Below are 17,858 nucleotides of genomic sequence, written 5' to 3' on the forward strand. Positions count from 1 at the left end.
TTAGTGCCTACTTGACTACTGGGGGCAAATGCATTATGTTACAAAAAACGAGCTTTCCCTGATCAAACGTATGCTTTATTAGCCACATAAATGCCAGCATGACTCTCTCGTTGCTACAACATATTAAACACCTTGGAAATGTTTCCTTAAACTCTAGGTCAGTCTTATGAAATCCGTCTACTTGAGAATAGGAAATTGGGAGAGTTTCAAGATTTAAACACAAAATATGTAAAGGTAAGGAGAAATATAGATTTCTTTTCTTCCTGCTACTACATAGAGCCTCTAGTGAAGGGCCTGACCTTCCTCACGCTGAGACAGTGGAAAATACTTTGCCATTGTTTTTAATGGGAGTAGGGCTGATGGAGTCGTTGAGTGCAAAGATTCATGGGACTATGCAGCTTGGCTTTACAGGGCTTCAGGGGAACCTTTATTCTGTTCATGATCATGACCCTAGAGTTTCACTGTGAATATTGGGTTCAGGGAAATCCCAGCGTTCAGAGCTGAACATGGACAAAAATGCTGAGAGGCAGACGTGTCTCCCTTTGTAACCCCAGCAGCACAGCTGGGTTGTTACCTGTCAACTGGAGGACCCTGGTGTTTGCATTGTTCTGCCATGCAGATTCTGCATAGGTCCAGTTTACTTTGGTGATGGGCACAATTATGAATGTGCAGAACTTGGCTCTTTGATTCTGGGGAGATTTTTTTGTGGCTTCCCACCTCACAGTTCAAATTCAAGAATTTGGGTCCAGATCTTGGTTCTGGATCCAACCTTCAAACTTTCCTCTCCCAAATTCTTGGCTGTTGTGCCTCAGGATTTCTTTTGAGAAGTGAGGATGAGTTGCAAAATTTGGATTCGAATCTCAATTTCAAAATGTTGTCCAGATTTAGACAGTTCCCTGTTTTCCTTTTGGCCCATTTCAGGAAGCACATGGATTGGGATTCCAATTTTGCAGGTGTTTCCACTAAGGCTTGCTTGCTTCTTGGAGCTAGGATTTTATTTGGGCATTTCTAAGGTTCATTGACAAAAAATGCTCACTCCCATTTGATACAGAAGTCCCCAGCAGGAGCACGGACTTGAGGAATGGGGAAGTAAGGAGTCATTGACTCATGCTAGAGTAGCATTCTCAATATACAAAAGGAGATATTAAGTTAAGGGTACCTTGTACTTTTCTGCCCTGGGGATTGCTCTTATTCCAGCCTTGTTTCTCTCCAGTTATAGACATGGGTGCAGCACTGCAGGCTAGAGATGCAAATTCTCCTGTTATAGGAGTTTTCCTATTCTGCACTCATGTAACTGTGTAGAAAGCAGATTACCAGTGTACTGGTGCAAATCCAGTGCCAATGACTGACTGTTAATGGCTGGATTAAAGTTTAATTCCCACTGGCAAGGTGTCTGGGCATGTCAGCTCCACCGTTGCAGGGACAGGAGAGCTGGCTTTCACATTTACTAGTTAGAGTGGGATATACTAGGGTTGGGACATGGTACAGACACAGTAAATATGACCCCCATGTAAGCCTTTTTGGATTGGAGGCAGTATAGTGATGTTTATGTGGCATGACACCTAAGATGAGATGGACATGGCTATAGTGCTTCCAGACTGAATCCCAGAAAGCTGTACAGAACTGCATTATGCAGCATAGACACGGGCTATGAGGTGGAAAGTGTGTTGCACTCTCACTTAGGGGTCCCTTAGAAATCTGCTAAACATTGTGATGGGTCTCTTAGGTGGACCCTCTGCTCTCCTCATGAATGGGAGCGAGAAACAGATCAGCTTTTGCTCCTATGCTGGAAAACCAAAGTCATCTCACGAGAAGGGCCTTTGGGTCACGTTGTTCATCTTGCCATCTTTTCTTGACAGAGCATCATTCGCGTAGTTTTCCACGATCGACGCCTGCAGTACACGGAGCATCAGCAGCTCGAGGGCTGGAGGTGGAGCCGGCCTGGGGACCGCATCCTTGATATAGGTGAGACTCTTTCATTACTGTGCAGTTCCTTTGGGAGTGAGGTGCTGAGTGGTCTATCAGGTGTTGGCGTGTGTGCTTAGGGGTTTTATACCCTGCTCTCTTAGGGATCCTGTGTGTCGTTGGGTGGGAAGGAAATCTTGCACTGTAGGTCCTAAAGAGGTGTAACATTGGTGGCTTGGCTTTTCACATGCATCTTGTAATTGCGTGGAAATGCTTTCTCTTCTTCAATTTAATATTTTTAAAATTTTAGGGCTTTTCTTCTACAGATATTCCGCTGTCAGTTGGTATCTTGGATCCCAGGGCCAGTCCAACCCAGTTGAACACTGTTGAATTTCTGTGGGATCCATCAAAGAGAGCCTCAGCATTCATTCAGGTAAGAGAGAAGTGAAATCTCTGAGTAAATAAGCATGATGAGGTATCTTAGAAACACCTGGAGAGTTAAGATGGCCAAGACATGAAGATGCTAATGACTATATAGTGACAATCGTGTATAATTAATTTGTAGGATATTTGCTAAACCAACTCACTAGCTACTTACTAGTTTTGAAGTGCTATCTGCTACAGCTAGGATTTATTTGTTTAAAATAAATAGATTAAAAAAAAAATTATCTAAGCATGGGTTTTGTCTGGAGGAGACTGTTGCCAACCTGTTAGTTTTGCTTGTTTTTCTCTTTTATGAATGTTTTTCATCCCAAACTCCAACTATCTGTTTTTAATCTGTATGTGGGATTTACTTAAATCAAAGGATGCTCTTCCTCATGCCCTGTTTCTCTCCAAGTTCCTTCTTTTCTAGTTCTACTTTTTTTTTTCCTGAGGAACAGAAATGAAAATATTTTGAACTCTTCTGCCTCTCTTAGTTTCTCAGGAGGAGCCAAAATCTCATGTTCAGGATCCCTGCAAGTTCAGGGAATCTGAAATTCAGATTTGCATGGCTTCCAGCTGTTTCCAGAGATGAGCACAGCTTTTGTTTTGCCAGGTACATTGCATCAGCACAGAATTTACTCCACGGAAACATGGAGGAGAGAAAGGGGTGCCCTTCCGGGTGCAAATCGACACCTTTAAGCAGAATGAAAATGGTGAATACACAGAACACTTGCATTCTGCAAGCTGCCAGATCAAAGTGTTCAAGGTATGAGGTAGTTTTAGCTTTGTCATCAACTGGATTAGACAAAGAACACAGGAATGTGTAGTTTTAAAAATTGTGTAACAGTGATGGTGGGGTAAAAGAACAGACTTTTAACTGAGTATGCTTCAGATCTTACACAGGATTCTTGCAACAAGAAGTGACATAAGCCCTGAGCTGCTACACAGCAATTATAGTTCAATTCAAATGACCCAAGTGTTGCACCAAGTCGTATGCCAGTCTGTTGTGCCTTGAACACTATATAAATAATTGAGATTTGTGCTGTGTGGATGTAATAATAATAAACTTTTAACTGCGTAACAATTCAAAACTCGATGAAAACCCACTGGAGAGGCATCAGTGCACAAACTGTGCTTCTGTGGATAGAAAAGTAGTCTCTAGAAGACATTTCCCCTCATTAGTTTGTGTCCTGAATCTGATGTGTATTGCAAACTCTACAAAATATGGTCCAGCTTCTTGGGAATGTGGGGATACTGGTTTAAGTAATTTTGAGTGAACATGTCACACTGATGATATTCAGGGTATCCACAGTATTTTGGTGCTCCTAGGCAATCAAGACAGTATGGACATCTCCAGTTTCTTTGATTCAGTCCTCCATGAACAGTGAGAGTATAACTTGGAGATCTTAAATTCCCTTTGCTGGTTGCAACAGAGTTCCTCTCCATGCTACCTGAAGGAGAGAAAGACAATTGTCTTCACCTTTGAAGCTCCTAATTTGGACATGGCGGACATGTAGTCAACTAACAAGCTTTTCATAGGCCTGTTTTCTCAAGGGATCATAGAATTGTAGGATGTTAGGGGTTGGAAGGGACCTCTAGAAATCATCTAGTCCAACCCCCCTGCCAAACCAGGATCACTTAGGGCAGGCCACACAAGAATGCATCCAGGTGGGTTTTGAAAGTCTCCAGAGAAGGAGACTCCACAACCTCTCTGGGCAGCCTGTTCCAGTGCTCTGTAACCCTCCTCATGTTGAGATGCAACTTCTATGTTCTGTCTTGTACCCATTGTTTCTTCTCCTATTACTGGGTACCACTGAAAGAGACTGGCTGCTTCCTCTTGACACCCACCCCTCAGATGTTTGTAGACATTAATAAGATCCCCTCTCAGCCTTCTCTTCTCAAGACTAAACAGCCCCAGTTCTCACACCCTTTCTTCATAGGAGAGATTTTCAAATCCTTTAATCATCCTTGTAGCTCTCTGTTGGACTCTCTCCAGTAGATCCCTGTCTCTCTTGAATTGGGGAGCCCAAAACTGGATATAATATTCCAGGTGTGGATCTGCTGCTCCAGTCTCACTTCTATGAGCAATAGCTTTCCTGTTCCTGGAGAGACAGTACAAATAGCGGTTGAAGCACATAACTCCTGGGGCTCATGATCTGAAATTATTGGTATCAAATCTCAGGACCGTGTTCAGCCTAGTTTGGAATTGCAATATGTATTAATGGGAGATGTTTTACAAGCAGTAGAAATGCTTGACTATTATTTTTGTCTAGAAAATGCAGGTCTGCTCTTTTCCTATATGTAGAGTCCTCATAAATCTTAAGGAGGCTTGTGAAAAGATCAGAAAAAAAATCTGTTGGCCTCTGTCTCCGAACTTATAATACTTGGCATGAGGGAAAGCTTGTACTTGTGCTTATAGCCTAAAGGAGCAGACAGAAAACAGAAGACTGACAGGGAAAAAATGGAGAAGAAGACCACCCAAGAGAAGGAGAAGTATCAGCCTTCCTATGAGACAACTATTCTTACAGAGGTAAAGTGTTTTAGACCTATGTCGGACTACTTCAGCATGTTGGGAGATAGATGTGAGAGAAAATGCAGTCTAACTGAGTTTTGGAGATTGTCTTGTGGAGACATGTATGCCCAGATCTGACTGAAATTGAGACCCAAGGGAAATTATAAAATGTCTCTCACTGTTGAAGTTCATAAAAGATGCCAAAGTTTCTTATGTTTCAGGATATAAGCCAACCATTAACAGCCTGGCTTTGAGAGCATTTTCTTTATCTTCTGCTGTGCTCCAGGGCACTTGTCGTGGCACTTTGATGCCACTGGTATGAGGTATTTTCTTCAAAGCTGTCTGGCAAAAGCTCATGTTGGAGATGTGGGACTTGAACAGATGAGTAGCTTGTCCGACTAAATTATTAATCTGTTTCTCTGTGAATGTGTCTATGAGGCTACTGTTACATACCAGATCTCAGAAGATTCTGGCTTGTACTCTAGGAATATCTTGAATGTCTTATGTTCCAGTGCATCTGGTGTAGAGATGTCTGTGTTTCTACCCCTCCCTGCCATTGTTGAGATGTATATATAAGCTTACCCCAGGCTGCAGAATTACTAAGCAACAGGACTCAAGACAGTGGTTTAAAAGCACTGTTCCATCTCCCTCTGGGAATATTTTGTTGTTTGATTTAGTTCTTGGTTTGGTTTTTTTTGTTGTTGTTGTTTTTAAGTGGCTTGCTGGACTTCTAAAAATGAGGGGATTTTCTTAATTTAAATAAGTTTCCTGTTTGTGAGATCCAGTCCCTCCTACTCAATTTTCCTGAAGTTGCCAGGAAGAACCAGCATGTTTTCTAATGCAACGTGGTGGTGGTTAAGAAGGCTCTTGTGTACATAGACCCAATTCTACTGAGTTGGCAGATCCCACACTCTTCCTGTGGTCTCTGATGCACTTTGACATATTGCATGGAAAACGTGGGTTGCCAAAGAGTTAAATATTTGCTAGTGCTTGGGAAGATGATAAAACTCAAAAGCTACTCTTGTCTTCTTTTTATCATTGCAAACAAGGATACTAAAGAGCATTTTCTTTAGCTCTTGATGGCAAGGGGTTCCACAGGGCTAGATTTCTCCTGCTGATTACAGTGGCTTAAATTCAGAACAGAGTTGTCAATTCTAGCTGGTGACTCTGATTTTACACTACTGTAGCAGAATATGGAGTTTGACCTATATTTGTGAAGACTTTTAGTAGCTTTGTGTCTTTCTCTCTTAAATTTTCTCCCTGTAATACCCATTTATAACTTGAGCTCTTCGACTAATAGCCAGAGGATTTAACAGACTGGTGCACATTCTGCTTTTTCACTGGTATAAACCTGAAGCGATGCCACTGGAGCGTGTTTGTCACCCTTGCCTGGATTTAATTAGGGATTTCTAATTGAGACCAGGGGTATTTCTGTATCATTGCTGCCTTCAGTCTGAGTTGACTTACTGGCGCTGCTCTGACTTACAGCTGTGCACACTTTGGCCCAGTGTTATTTGGGGACAGGCTTTGTGAAATGGGAGAAATGTGGAATGCACAACTGGAATCAATCTGGCCCCCTGACAGCCCGCTTGGAGAGCAGTGTAGAAAATCCATGGCCTGTCTTCTCCTCCCAGCAGGAGTGATGAGCTGAAGTTAGTGGCGTGGCAACAGCATGAATGTGGTATGAGAGGAGAATCAAATCCTTTATTTCCATCCTTATGAAAGTATCCCCACTGCCTTTCTTCCAACAGTGCTCTCCCTGGCCAGATGTGCCTTATCAAATGAACAATGCTCCATCTCCAAGCTACAACAGTTCTCCCAACAGCTTCAACCTTGGAGATGGGTATGTAACAAATAAATGCTTTATCTTTCCTGTTGACACGGTAGCCTTTGGGTGCATGTGTTTTGTGTGCCCATGCATTTCATGCCCTGGAGAAAGAGGTCAAAGACCAATCACCCTTCCTAGAAAAGGGAAGATACTTCCCACAAAGCCCTTTAAGACCTTCCAGCTAGGAATTCCCTGTAATGCAGGCTACTGTTTGTGCCTGCTGCTTATGCAGTGGCTGGGAGGTGAACATCAGAGGACCACCAGGGCCATTCCTGCCATTACTTCCCTCTCTTAGTCTTCTCTGGGGAGTCAGAGAACACCGTGCCCTGTACCAGCAATTCCCAGTGTCAGCTCAGAGGAGGCTTTCAACCTTCAGCACCTCTTCAGATTTGGTATTGCTTCGTTCCTTTCTATCCTGACGTGGTTTGGGGTGCTGAATTCTTAGTTGAATGGGATGTAAAGAAATCCTGTCTGGGACAAAACAACCTGGGTTTTGAGAAGCTGCTACAGAGGAAAGGACTAACAGGAGGCCTGCTTTGTTCATTAATATAGCCTTCATTAAGAAACAGTTTTAGTGGTCCTGAAACACCCAAGATGATAGCTGATGACCAAAAAAAGTACAGCAGGGTCCCTTGGTACTTTGAGTCCTCCCCTGCAACACCTGGGAATTTGGTGTAGGTCTTTCTTTTCCTCCTTGGGCTCTGCAGCCTTGTTGCCTTCCTGCAGAGCTTATCAATGAACTAATGTTGTAGCACAAATTTTCAATGAGCGACCTCAACCTATGAATAAGGACAAACATCAAAATAATAAAAAATATGTTAGCAGAGAGATCTGTTGAGCATTTTCTTCCAGTGGTAGATTATTAACATTTTGGGGAAATCCTTGTTGTGTAGAAGTCCTCTCTGTGTTGTAGGCAGGGTTTAGTAGAAATGTGGGTCGGTGTAATAGAGCTAAATTGCAATTTACTATGCTTAAGGTAACATTATGGTTGGATTATAAGGTCCTTTATTCAATTTTTTTTAAGAATCGTTATTGGACACAGTGTATTTTAGGGAATTTCTGGCTCATTCCTGGGTCACTTGGAGGGAAAAGTTTGAATGAGGTCTGTAAACTGAGTTTTCTCTCAGTGTTGAGTAGGACCTCAAGTAGAGGTCCTTCAACAGAAGACTCAAGTAGAGTTTATTTTTTTCTTGGTCCAGACTTTGGACAGCTTTTTTAAAATCTGAGAGAGGAAAAAAACAAATTGGTATGTAAATTGTGACAGTTGAGTCAAATGGAGGAGGGGGAAGAGGATGAACACTGCAATGTAAAATTGAAAATAATGGTTTTTTTTCTCTTCCAATTTTATATGATTTTTTTAGCAACAGTTCTCCAACCCACCAAGTGGAGCTCCTGCCTCCCAGCAATGATGTAAGTACTTGAGATCATGTTAATGTGGTGCTTTTCTTTTTTAGGACACTGGTGAACAGTTCATTTCAAGACCTTCTTATTCTTTTTGCAATGTAGCATCTCCTTCCTTCTGCTTCTATTCAAGATGCCCAGCAGTGGCTTCATCGTAATAGGTTCTCTCCATTCTGTAGACTCTTCTCAAGTTTTTCGGGTGAGTTTAAACAGTCCAATTATTTTGTCTTTGTTCTCTTTTGTAAGTGCAGCTCATGCTTCATATCAATAGCATCTGCTGTTGGCCACCATTGATGGGATCACTGGTCTGATCCAGTGTGGTTGTTCTTTTATTCTGAGATGAGTTAGCATTTGTCAAAACAATTTGTAGAAATATAGAATAAGTAAAGATGGGAGAGAATAAGTTAAGATAGAAGGGACTTGTTGAGTTCATTAGGTGCAGTCACCTGCTTGAAGTATCACAGAATGACAGCATTATTGAAGCTGGAAAGTAAGTCCAGGGCTTTGATTGTCTCCAAGGTTGGAAATTCCACAGTCTCTCTATCAAATACTTGGCTACTCTCACAGTGAAAAAGTTTTTCCTTATATCTAATCAGTGTTTCCCATCTGCTGTCTGCTGCATCTCATCCTGTCCCTGTGCACCTTTGAGAAGGGTCTGGCTCCCTTTGCACCTCCATCTTCACTGTACTGTCCCATTATGTAGTTGTACACAGCAGTAAGATGGTGAAGGGGGGAATCGTTAAAGATGTTGAAACCTTGAGCAGCCTCTCCTTGACTTGCAACATGATTAAATAACCTGGTGAACATGCCAGTTTGAGAAAATTGGGCCATTTAATGGCTAACATTAATATCTAGTTTGTCTCTGAGTTGGCTAGAATACCAGTGCAGCACTGCTCTTTTGGCAGCTTCTAGCTCTCTGTTTCACACTGATTGCTTTTCAGTCTACACCTCTCTGAATTTGCAACTTCTCTAGGAAAATCTGTCTGATTTAGCTTTGTGGATTCTCTGCCCCTGCCCTTTCCTGTTGCTCATACATGCAATTTGGAAGCTAAGATTTGATTAACTTCTGAAAAAAAAAATCAATTTGAAATATGTAGGTGCTGACTTACTGAAGATGTCCAAAGAAGACTTTGTTCAAATCTGTGGGCCTGCTGATGGAATTCGACTCTTCAATGCAATCAAAGGAAGGTTTGTACTTCTTCCTTCCCCTGTTTTGTTACTGCAGTATGCCTTGGTAATTTCAGTGTTAACTAGAAGTTAATCCTGGAGCTGTAGCATTTAGACTTGCTTTTAACACTCAGTTCATATCAGAGGCTGGAGATCACAATGACATTCAAATCCAAACCCAGCTCAGAAACGTTGCTGAAATGAAGCAGTGTAATGTGTATCTCCAGTGGTTTGTTTGCTACCAGCTTGCATCCACCTCATGTGGAGACACAGCCTACAATATTCTGTGCTGTGTCTGCATCACAGATAACAAACAACAAACCAGCCAAGCCCTGGACCCTCAAATGACTCTTAAACTTACTTTCATGATGTATTGCATCATAAATTCTACAGCTGGGCAGGATTCAAATCAGTAAAGGCAAATCAGTAAATGAGCTGCTTTGGCAAGTGCTGTGAACTGCTTGTTTTTATCTAATCCTAAAGAGGTTAAGGTGCTCTGCCCTGTACTGCCACCTCCCAGGAGGCTCTTCCTAGACCTCCTAAAGCATCTAGTCACCAGCATCAAGATTATCCCTTAGCTGATTATTTATGCACAGCCTGCATGATTCCACCTCATTGCTTGGTAGCGGACTGGGACAATTTTAGATCTACTAAATAACTCACTACTGTTTTTTTTTAATAATCTGTAGAAATGTAAGGCCCAAGATGACAATTTATGTCTGTCAAGAACCGGAGCAAAACAGGTCCCATCTCCACCAAAAACGAGAAAATGGAGATGGCAGTCTTTGTGGTAAGTTCTTATGTATGGATTTTGTTAAACACCTAATTGGTCAGAATGCTGCTTTCTGCCTGGGGTCCTGTGTGGGGCAGCTTGGTGTCCTGAGTGTTTAAAGACGTCCTGTTTATCCCACTTTGGTTAATTTTGGGGCTAAAGATTCCAACTGGTACCATCTGGCTGGGGAACACGCCCAGCTGAAAGCTATGTGGAGAATGCCACAACAAAACCTCTATTCAGTTCTTAACAGGGACTATAGCATTAAAAACTACCTTCTCATCCAAAATGCACTTTAGATTATGGCTTGTTTGAAAATATTTTGGGAAATGGAAGGTCAGTATGTCTTAAAGTGAGGTTCTAATTCTTGAAATGTCAAAGCTTTTGAGGACTCACTGCTCTTCATTGCCTCTCACAACATGATGTGCAATGAAATAAGAATAGTGATTGTCTTTAGTTCTTGCACATAGTATTTACCAGGCATAGCTTTTTTACCTGGTGGTTTCTACCATTTGGACTGGATTTGAAAAATAATACTGACACCTACATTTATTTGATACATTGTAGTCTTTAGCTTGTGACTATGGAGTCAGTGGGATAACATATAATAAAATACTACTTTTGTCTTACATAGAATCATAGAATGCCAGGTTGGAAGGAACCTCAAAATGTTAATATCTTTATTGAGAAGGTTTTGTTAGTGCCCTGTGATACATGTTGTCATTAGTCCTGTGTTTTCTTATGGGCAAAAGTGACATCTTTATTTGTCTACTGCATCCAAAGACTTTGTTTTCCTGTGGATCATCAAACCATTTGTTTTTTTGGGATATTTGGGATTTTTGGGGGTATTTGGGATTTGCTTTAAAGGTATTAAACTTGTTTATCTCCTGTCAAGATTTGAACCTTGGTCTTAAACCCATTTGGTTGTTGCTATTGAACATCTTAGTGTTACCTGTAGTTGATATTCTGTAATTCCTCTGTAATTCTGTAAGTACTTTTGACTTGTTGCAGTATATCATGCAATCTTCTTGGAAGAATTGACCACGCTGGAATTAATGGAGAAGATTGCCAACTTGTACAGCATTTCTCCACAGCAGATAAATCGAATCTATCGGCAGGGACCCACAGGGATCCATGTATTAGTGAGCAATGAGGTAAGGGGTTAATGAAAACTGTCACAGTTGTAGCAGTTGTCTGACTTTTTGAAGTTAAAATGACCATTTTAAATAACGGAATGTATCTTCAAGGAAGCTTTGCAAGGTTACTAATCCCAACAAGTTAAAGCAAATACTTATAGCAAATCATTAATGAGTATGATTGTTGTTGGTGTGGATTTAAGGTTGTTGCTTTGTAAAGTAAGGGTTTTTTTTTTAAACAAAACAAAGTGCACAAAAATAATTTCCTTTTAATTTTGGCTACTTAAACAAATTCTGAGGAGAGGATCTTAAGTGAGAATCTGTAAAATTGAATAAGAAAGTTCCTGAAGAAGGCAAGTTTGAAAATTAGGACAACTAGTCTTCCATCTTGGCCAGTGATGACAGCCACTGGGTCAGTGCTGTGTAAGTGCACATTATGATTTCATGGACCTCTGCTAGCTGTTTGTGTTGCATTGGATGATGGCTTAATTTAGGCCATTCCATTAACTTGTGGGTTAATAGTGAGTTGCCCTTCTTCCTCTTTTCCCCTGCTAAATTACTTAGTCATCCATGCACCAGAATCACTTAAGGAGCTTCATTTATAAGAAACATTGTTAAAACAAATGAAGCAGAGCATAGGTCTCAACTGGACCCTAAATTGAAGGCTGTAATGCTTATTCCTAAAGTCTCCTTGCTATTTCAGCCTGATTAAATCTGAAACTTTGATGCTTTATGGATGTAAAGTGCTTGGAGGCAACTCTTGGTAGGGGAATTGCCTGAACCAGCTTGGGTATAAGCCTATAAGTATTTATTTAAGTCAATTATTAACAATGTCTATTGCTTTTTAAATTTTTTTTCTTGTTCTAGTACTATAGTGGCAAGAGTGAGGCACTCTATGAATGTACTTCATGCATCATTAGGCACAGACACATAGACTGACCAATGAAGTTTGATTTGTGGGAGCAGGGGGTGGATGTTAAAGCCAAAAGAAAATAGGGAGATTAGTCTAAGCTGAAAAGGATTTTGGTGTGAGAATTTTCAGCACTCTGCCTGAGTGATACTCAATAGCTAGAAGGCTTTTGCTTGAAGCTCCCCATGAGGTTAGGTGGCCAGGATCTGCTCCAGCTGCATGAGACACCTCCTGAAGGTAATTTACCTCTTGTGTCCCACACAGCTGCTCTAAGGTGGGAGGAATGACTGAGGATGAAGCTTAAATGAGCATTTCAGATTGTATCTGAAGTCAGCTAAATACCTAACTCACCTCTTGAGTTAGGGGCCTCACCAGAACCTTCATGTGTTCTGAAAATCTAGTTGTTTCCCATGAATAACTCAAATAGCTTTAGATACTGATCTTACTTCCCATGATCTGTCTTGCCTCTTCTAGCAGTTTTATTAAGATTCCTTTGCCTTGGCAGAATACAAACAGGTAAATTATTCCTGCAAGCACAGCATTTATACTGATACGTGGTCAAAATAATCAGGTGGATGCTGCTGAGACGGCTTGATCATAACTATATTCCTTTGTTCAGCAAGAAGTCTGTTTTTCAGAACAGATCACCTCTAGATACTATCCTAGATGCTTTTGTAAGCTCAGTGAAGCTTTCTGGTTCAGCTGAATGTGTGTGTGTTACCATTGCTAGATTTTAGGAGAGGGACTGTCTTCATCCAGTCTAAACTCGTTTAGCTTCATGGAAGGCAATTAAGAGCATGGTCTTTACTAGACTAACTGGAGTTTTATAAGAACATGCAGGATCAAGAGCTGCTATGGGGATGGTAAAATGCTAAACAATCCAGATAGTTCCAGGCAAGCAGTTTAGTGTAAAGTTTTTATTAAGCTCATTAGCAGCTGCAGGGCCCTTAATTAATCAGTCATGTACTTTAATAATCTTATGAGCAGGGTTACTCATGACTGTGTAGGGCTAGACACCAGATGTTGGTTGATAACTGTCCTCTAAATTTGATACTGGCACTGAAAGAAACTTGAATGAAATTCTTAAAAGTATTTTGTGTTGGCTTCTTTTCTTCTGCCCTTCAGATGGTGCAAAACTTCCAAGATGAATCTTGTTTTGTTATCAGCACATTAAAAGGTATGTATTACTGCTGCCATTACATGTAGTTCTAAAAAGTTGCAGTAAATATAACCACAAACTCAGTGCAGCTATCCTGAAATAAGTAATCTAATTCAGTGTAAGTCAAGGTGTTGCATCAACTTACACTGTGATAGACTGATCTGTGCTTTCCTCTCAGTTACACTGTTAGAAAACTTCCATAAATCCATTGATATCACTGACATAAATGAGCAGAAAACCTTCTAGTGAAATCATAAAAGATGACAGCATCTTATATTTTTTTTTATATAAATGCTTTGCCTTAGATGTTCAACATGGATTTTTATGAATGGGTTGTGGAACAAGGGTTCAAACCATTGCAAACTACCTGAGAAGAAAATCTGGAGTTCTGTATCCATGCTGTTTTCTAAAAACAATGAAAAAATTTTTGCTTTTCTTTGTTACAGCTGAAAGCAATGATGGCTACCACATAATTTTAAAATGACCGTCCTGCACAGAAAGACTTTAACAGCCTAAAAATTAGTGCCTCACTGAGATTGCTACAACCTAGACTGGAAACATGAAGAACCTTCTGGATAAAATGCTCTTACGAACTAAGAATTACCAAACAGCTTAAGGAAAAACTTGCTTTTACAGATTTTTTTGGTGGTGTGTGGTTTAGTTGTTTGGGTTTTTTTTTTTGAAGCTGAGAACATCCTCAAAGCTTGTACATGTTTCTTCCTCTCTCCCTTCCTCTTCAGTCTTAAAAATTGTCAAGGTTTCTGCTTATTACTTAGAAACATCTGCCTTGTACTAAAGGGAAATGAAAGATAAACAAAGCCCAATTTTCTAGACACTTCATGGTTGGGTGAATTGATTTATTTACTGTTCTGAGTACTCTCTTGCTTTCAACACACACCCTGTTGCTGATGGAGATAGGCTCCCTGGGGCTCTTCTTTTACTCTTTGAGGTGGAAGGCTTGTGACTAAATATAGAAACAGATTGGACAGTGCAGAGGATGGACTTGGTGCCCAGTCTGCACCCAGAGTTTCAATCCTGGGAGCCTGCACTTAGCTGCTTTCCACCTGTAGATGTGCTCAAAGTCCAGAGACCTCGGTCTGTCCTGGCAGAGCTTCTGTAATACCAATCCGACTGAACGATTTTGCAAGGTTTGAGAGAGGACAGACAACCTGAGGCAAGCAGTTCAGTGCCATGTTATGTCTTCAGCTTCAGAGTAGTCTCCTTGAATGGAGTAAATGAAGGTTTTCCAAGGAAGTGTTTTGAACACTGAAAGTTACAGAGCTCACGACAAATTCATACTATGGATTTATTCTGCTTTGCAAAGCATTGATTAACTGCTATCTTTGCTGGAACTAGGTTATGATCTGAATGTTTTTTCTTCCTGTTACTCACTGAAGTAAGTAAAACTGAGTTTTGATTGAGTCCAGGTAACCAATCATCTTAGTTGTTGCTTCTTATATTCTTGCTGTTTCACTTTTGACTCTTGTTTCAAATATCTGCAACTATAGTCAACTCTTCCCTCCCTTGGTCTTTTGGGAAGCCATCCAAGCTTCTCTAAGCCAAAAAAGTAGCTTCCACTGATGTCAAAGACAAACTGGATGACACCCTCCTTGCATGGATGAAGCTAATTACTAAGGCTGTTTTCCAAACCAAATGTCCATATAGCATCAAATTCTGATACCTGAACATTTAATCTCATCCTGAATTGAGATGAAAAGCTGAAATACCAAAAACTTTCCTGGAATGGATATTTTTCAAAAAACGAGAAACTGTCAGCTGGAAAACGCTGAATAAAATGTTCTAGCCTTTTGAAATGGAAACATTTAATTAAATCCATTTGGCCCTTAAAGCAGCATCAGTTTGAGCTACTGTTGCAGACCTCAGAAATTACCATTCAAGTGCCTTGTGCGCCGTGTCTCCCTTGGGGCCTGGCTCCTTGGCTGGGTTACAGATCCCATGATGCTCTTACTGTGGGTTCGTCAAAGGGGGAATGCGTCACGGAGGCTGGAGGGGTGCCCAGGAGCCCAGCCTTCTGGGAAAGAGGGGGACATGCAGCCCGTGAATTACAGCTCCCAGCTGACACGGGAGGAATTCGGACAGACACGGACTGATATTTTTCTGACACAAACACTGTGTTTCAAGTTTTCCCAACAGAAATAAACAGCGAAATATTGAGAAAAGCAACCTTTTTTTCATTAAAAGCATCGAGTTTTGAGAAGAAAGCACCACCCATCCCCACTTTTTTCTTTTTTTTACACCAAAAATAATACTAGAATAGAAAAATTGTGTTACAATGGGAAAACCTTCGGCCAACTCAGCTAATTGAGTAACATGGCCTACTTAGGCACGATCTTGCTCAACTGGCTGTCCTGCACGCTCCATGAATTGTAGTGTTTCTGCAAAAAGGATGCTCAGGCTTTGGGTCACAGAAGTTCCTCCTGAAGTGAAGGAGCTTGAGGCTTCTTGGTTAAGGACCAGGTTGTGTAGGTGAGGAGGTTGTAAGTGGTCTCCTGACAAGGAGGGGAGATCAGATGGAGAGGCCAGGGCGAGTTTTGGGGGAAGAAATGTCTTTGTGGAGGATGGGAAACACCATCTATTTCAGATAAAGGTGAGGCCATGCCGAGCTCGACCCTGCCTTGGTGCCTTTGTAGCCTCCCTGGCTCCACTGTTGCACACGTGGAGGAGGGCAGCTGGGGAACCCTTGTCCCTGGCCACATAGTTATAGCTGCCTTCCAGAACAGAATGAATTCCATCTGTGTGAGTAGGTGGGACCAACGTACCCCTGCATAGCAGGAGCTGTTTGGTTTCTTTTGTGGGAGATGCTTTAGATGTATGTTGGCTGTGCTTTTTCATCCTGTTTTGTAATACTGGCTCAATATATGGCATGGCTGTTACTGGCCTGCAACAGAGGGATGAATCTGATCTGATGAAAAGTGTTTAAGAAAGACCTTGGAGTTGCTAGGAGTGTAGCATGTACCATATCTGCTTACATGTGATAGCTCTGTAATTCAAGGGTCACAGCAATACTGAAACACAGCAGTGTGAAGAAAGGTTAGAGGTAGCTTTGCTTCCAGGGACTGAGAACTGTTTCCCTATTTGAAAAAACAACAACAACAACAATAAACAAAACCCCAAACTTGTTCTTGATTATTTAAAAACCAAATCTTGCCCATAAGGAATGATATGCAAAACTCCTCAGTGTTTCAGTTGCACTTGCCGGATTAATTTTAAACAAAAGTAACTCTCTATTAGGGCCTTGTTATATATAGATTTTTTAAAAGAAAATAATTTTATACTGGTATGAGGGTGAATTTGACAATATATCTTGTTCTCCTTTCTGTGCTGCTAAAAAGGTGTATGAGAGTAAACAAACAGATTATAAATATTATCCCACTGGGTGGGCTGTACTGTTGTGTCTAGGTCAGCCTGTTTGTAAAGCTGCATAGCTTTAATGAGCGTGTAAGGCCTATGTTTACTTGGCAGAGTAGTTGTAGCCCTTGTTGAACCTCTCCAGACCCAGCAGAAATGTGGAGGATTGTTCTCAGTAACATCCATGCCATGAATGTGCAGCACAGCTAGTTTAATGTCTAGGAGAATGTTGAGTTACTTCAATTTATAGACTCTTGATTTGGAAGGGACCCATAAGGATCACTGAGTCCAACTCCCTGCTCCTCTCAGGGTTACCTAAAAGAAAAACATGAGTAAGAGCATCGTCCAGATGCTCTTTGAATTCTGACAGGCTGGGTGCCTGACCACTTTCCCGGGGAGCCTGTTCCAGTGCCTGACCACTCTCTTCGTGAAGAGCCTTTACCTAATGGCCGATATGAACTGTCCCTGAGGCAGCTTCATTCTGTTTCCTTGTGTCCTACTGCTGGTCACCACAGAGAGGAGATCAGCAGCTCCCCCTCAGCTGCCCCCCTTGAGGAAGGTGTAGACTGTGATGCATCTGTAGGTGTCAGGATAACGTTGCACCCTCTGCCCTTGTTGCATGGTGCTGCACAACCAACAGGCTGTTGTACACAAGCAAAATGGCCGCAAACCATCGTGACTAAGCAGCTCTAGCACAAGTGACCAGAGCAACCCTGCTGTGAGACTGGACTGCTGACAAACCTTCCTCTATGCCTCCCAAAAACATAAAAGCAAACCCTTGCCCTGTTGAAGTTGGTGAGTTTGTGTATGCAGGAACCAGGCAAAGCCTTCAGGATTTATGTTGGTGGCCTATGTGGAAAAGTAAGGAGAGAGAGACTTGTCTCACCAGTGTAAGTGGCAGGAAATCTGGCTAATGGCTTAGCCTCTCCCTGTGGTTACAGAGAGTCCGGCATCTCTGGAGAGACTTATTTGCCCTGCTTGAGGGTGTGACAGCCTCCAGAAGGCAGCTTTTGTCTCCTCAAGATTGGCAGGAGCAAAAATTATTATTCTGGGCTAGATGTCTAAATACAAGATAGGCCAAAGACAAAGGAGATGAGTAGCTTCCCTTAATCTAAATATCCAAAGAGTTTTGCATTTATTTTGCTCTTAAGTGCCTGTTACGTTTATTCTTGCCTTTTTTTTTTGTTGTTGCTCCTGTTTTTCTTTTTGAAAAGTAAGAAATGAAACTTTCTGCTCAAGGTGATTTAAATAGGACTTTTTTTTTTTTTTCAGCACT

The 17,858-nt window shown here is 41.4% G+C and overlaps 1 protein-coding gene across 2 annotated transcripts in view; it reads left to right on the forward strand.

Annotated features, from left to right (window-relative positions):
• TFCP2L1 (transcription factor CP2 like 1) overlaps positions 1–14,651 on the forward strand; it is a 33,092-nt gene extending 18,441 nt beyond the window's left edge. The window contains exons 3-15 of one of the 2 annotated variants that reach the window (XM_051623095.1): positions 158–234; positions 1,860–1,965; positions 2,232–2,338; positions 2,942–3,094; positions 4,748–4,858; positions 6,592–6,683; positions 8,030–8,078; positions 8,175–8,268; positions 9,167–9,257; positions 9,926–10,026; positions 11,020–11,162; positions 13,180–13,231; positions 13,660–14,651. In XM_051623095.1, the coding sequence (XP_051479055.1) occupies positions 158–234; positions 1,860–1,965; positions 2,232–2,338; positions 2,942–3,094; positions 4,748–4,858; positions 6,592–6,683; positions 8,030–8,078; positions 8,175–8,268; positions 9,167–9,257; positions 9,926–10,026; positions 11,020–11,162; positions 13,180–13,231; positions 13,660–13,697 (1,214 nt within the window). In that variant the 3' untranslated portion in view covers positions 13,698–14,651. The remainder of the gene's footprint in view (positions 1–157; positions 235–1,859; positions 1,966–2,231; positions 2,339–2,941; positions 3,095–4,747; positions 4,859–6,591; positions 6,684–8,029; positions 8,079–8,174; positions 8,269–9,166; positions 9,258–9,925; positions 10,027–11,019; positions 11,163–13,179; positions 13,232–13,659) is intronic. The other variant, XM_051623096.1, reaches the window with a different exon arrangement.
• The last annotated feature ends 3,207 nt before the right edge of the window (positions 14,652–17,858 follow it).

This window comes from Apus apus, chromosome 6 (genome assembly GCF_020740795.1).
Source record: "Apus apus isolate bApuApu2 chromosome 6, bApuApu2.pri.cur, whole genome shotgun sequence".
Lineage (NCBI taxonomy): Eukaryota > Metazoa > Chordata > Aves > Apodiformes > Apodidae > Apus > Apus apus.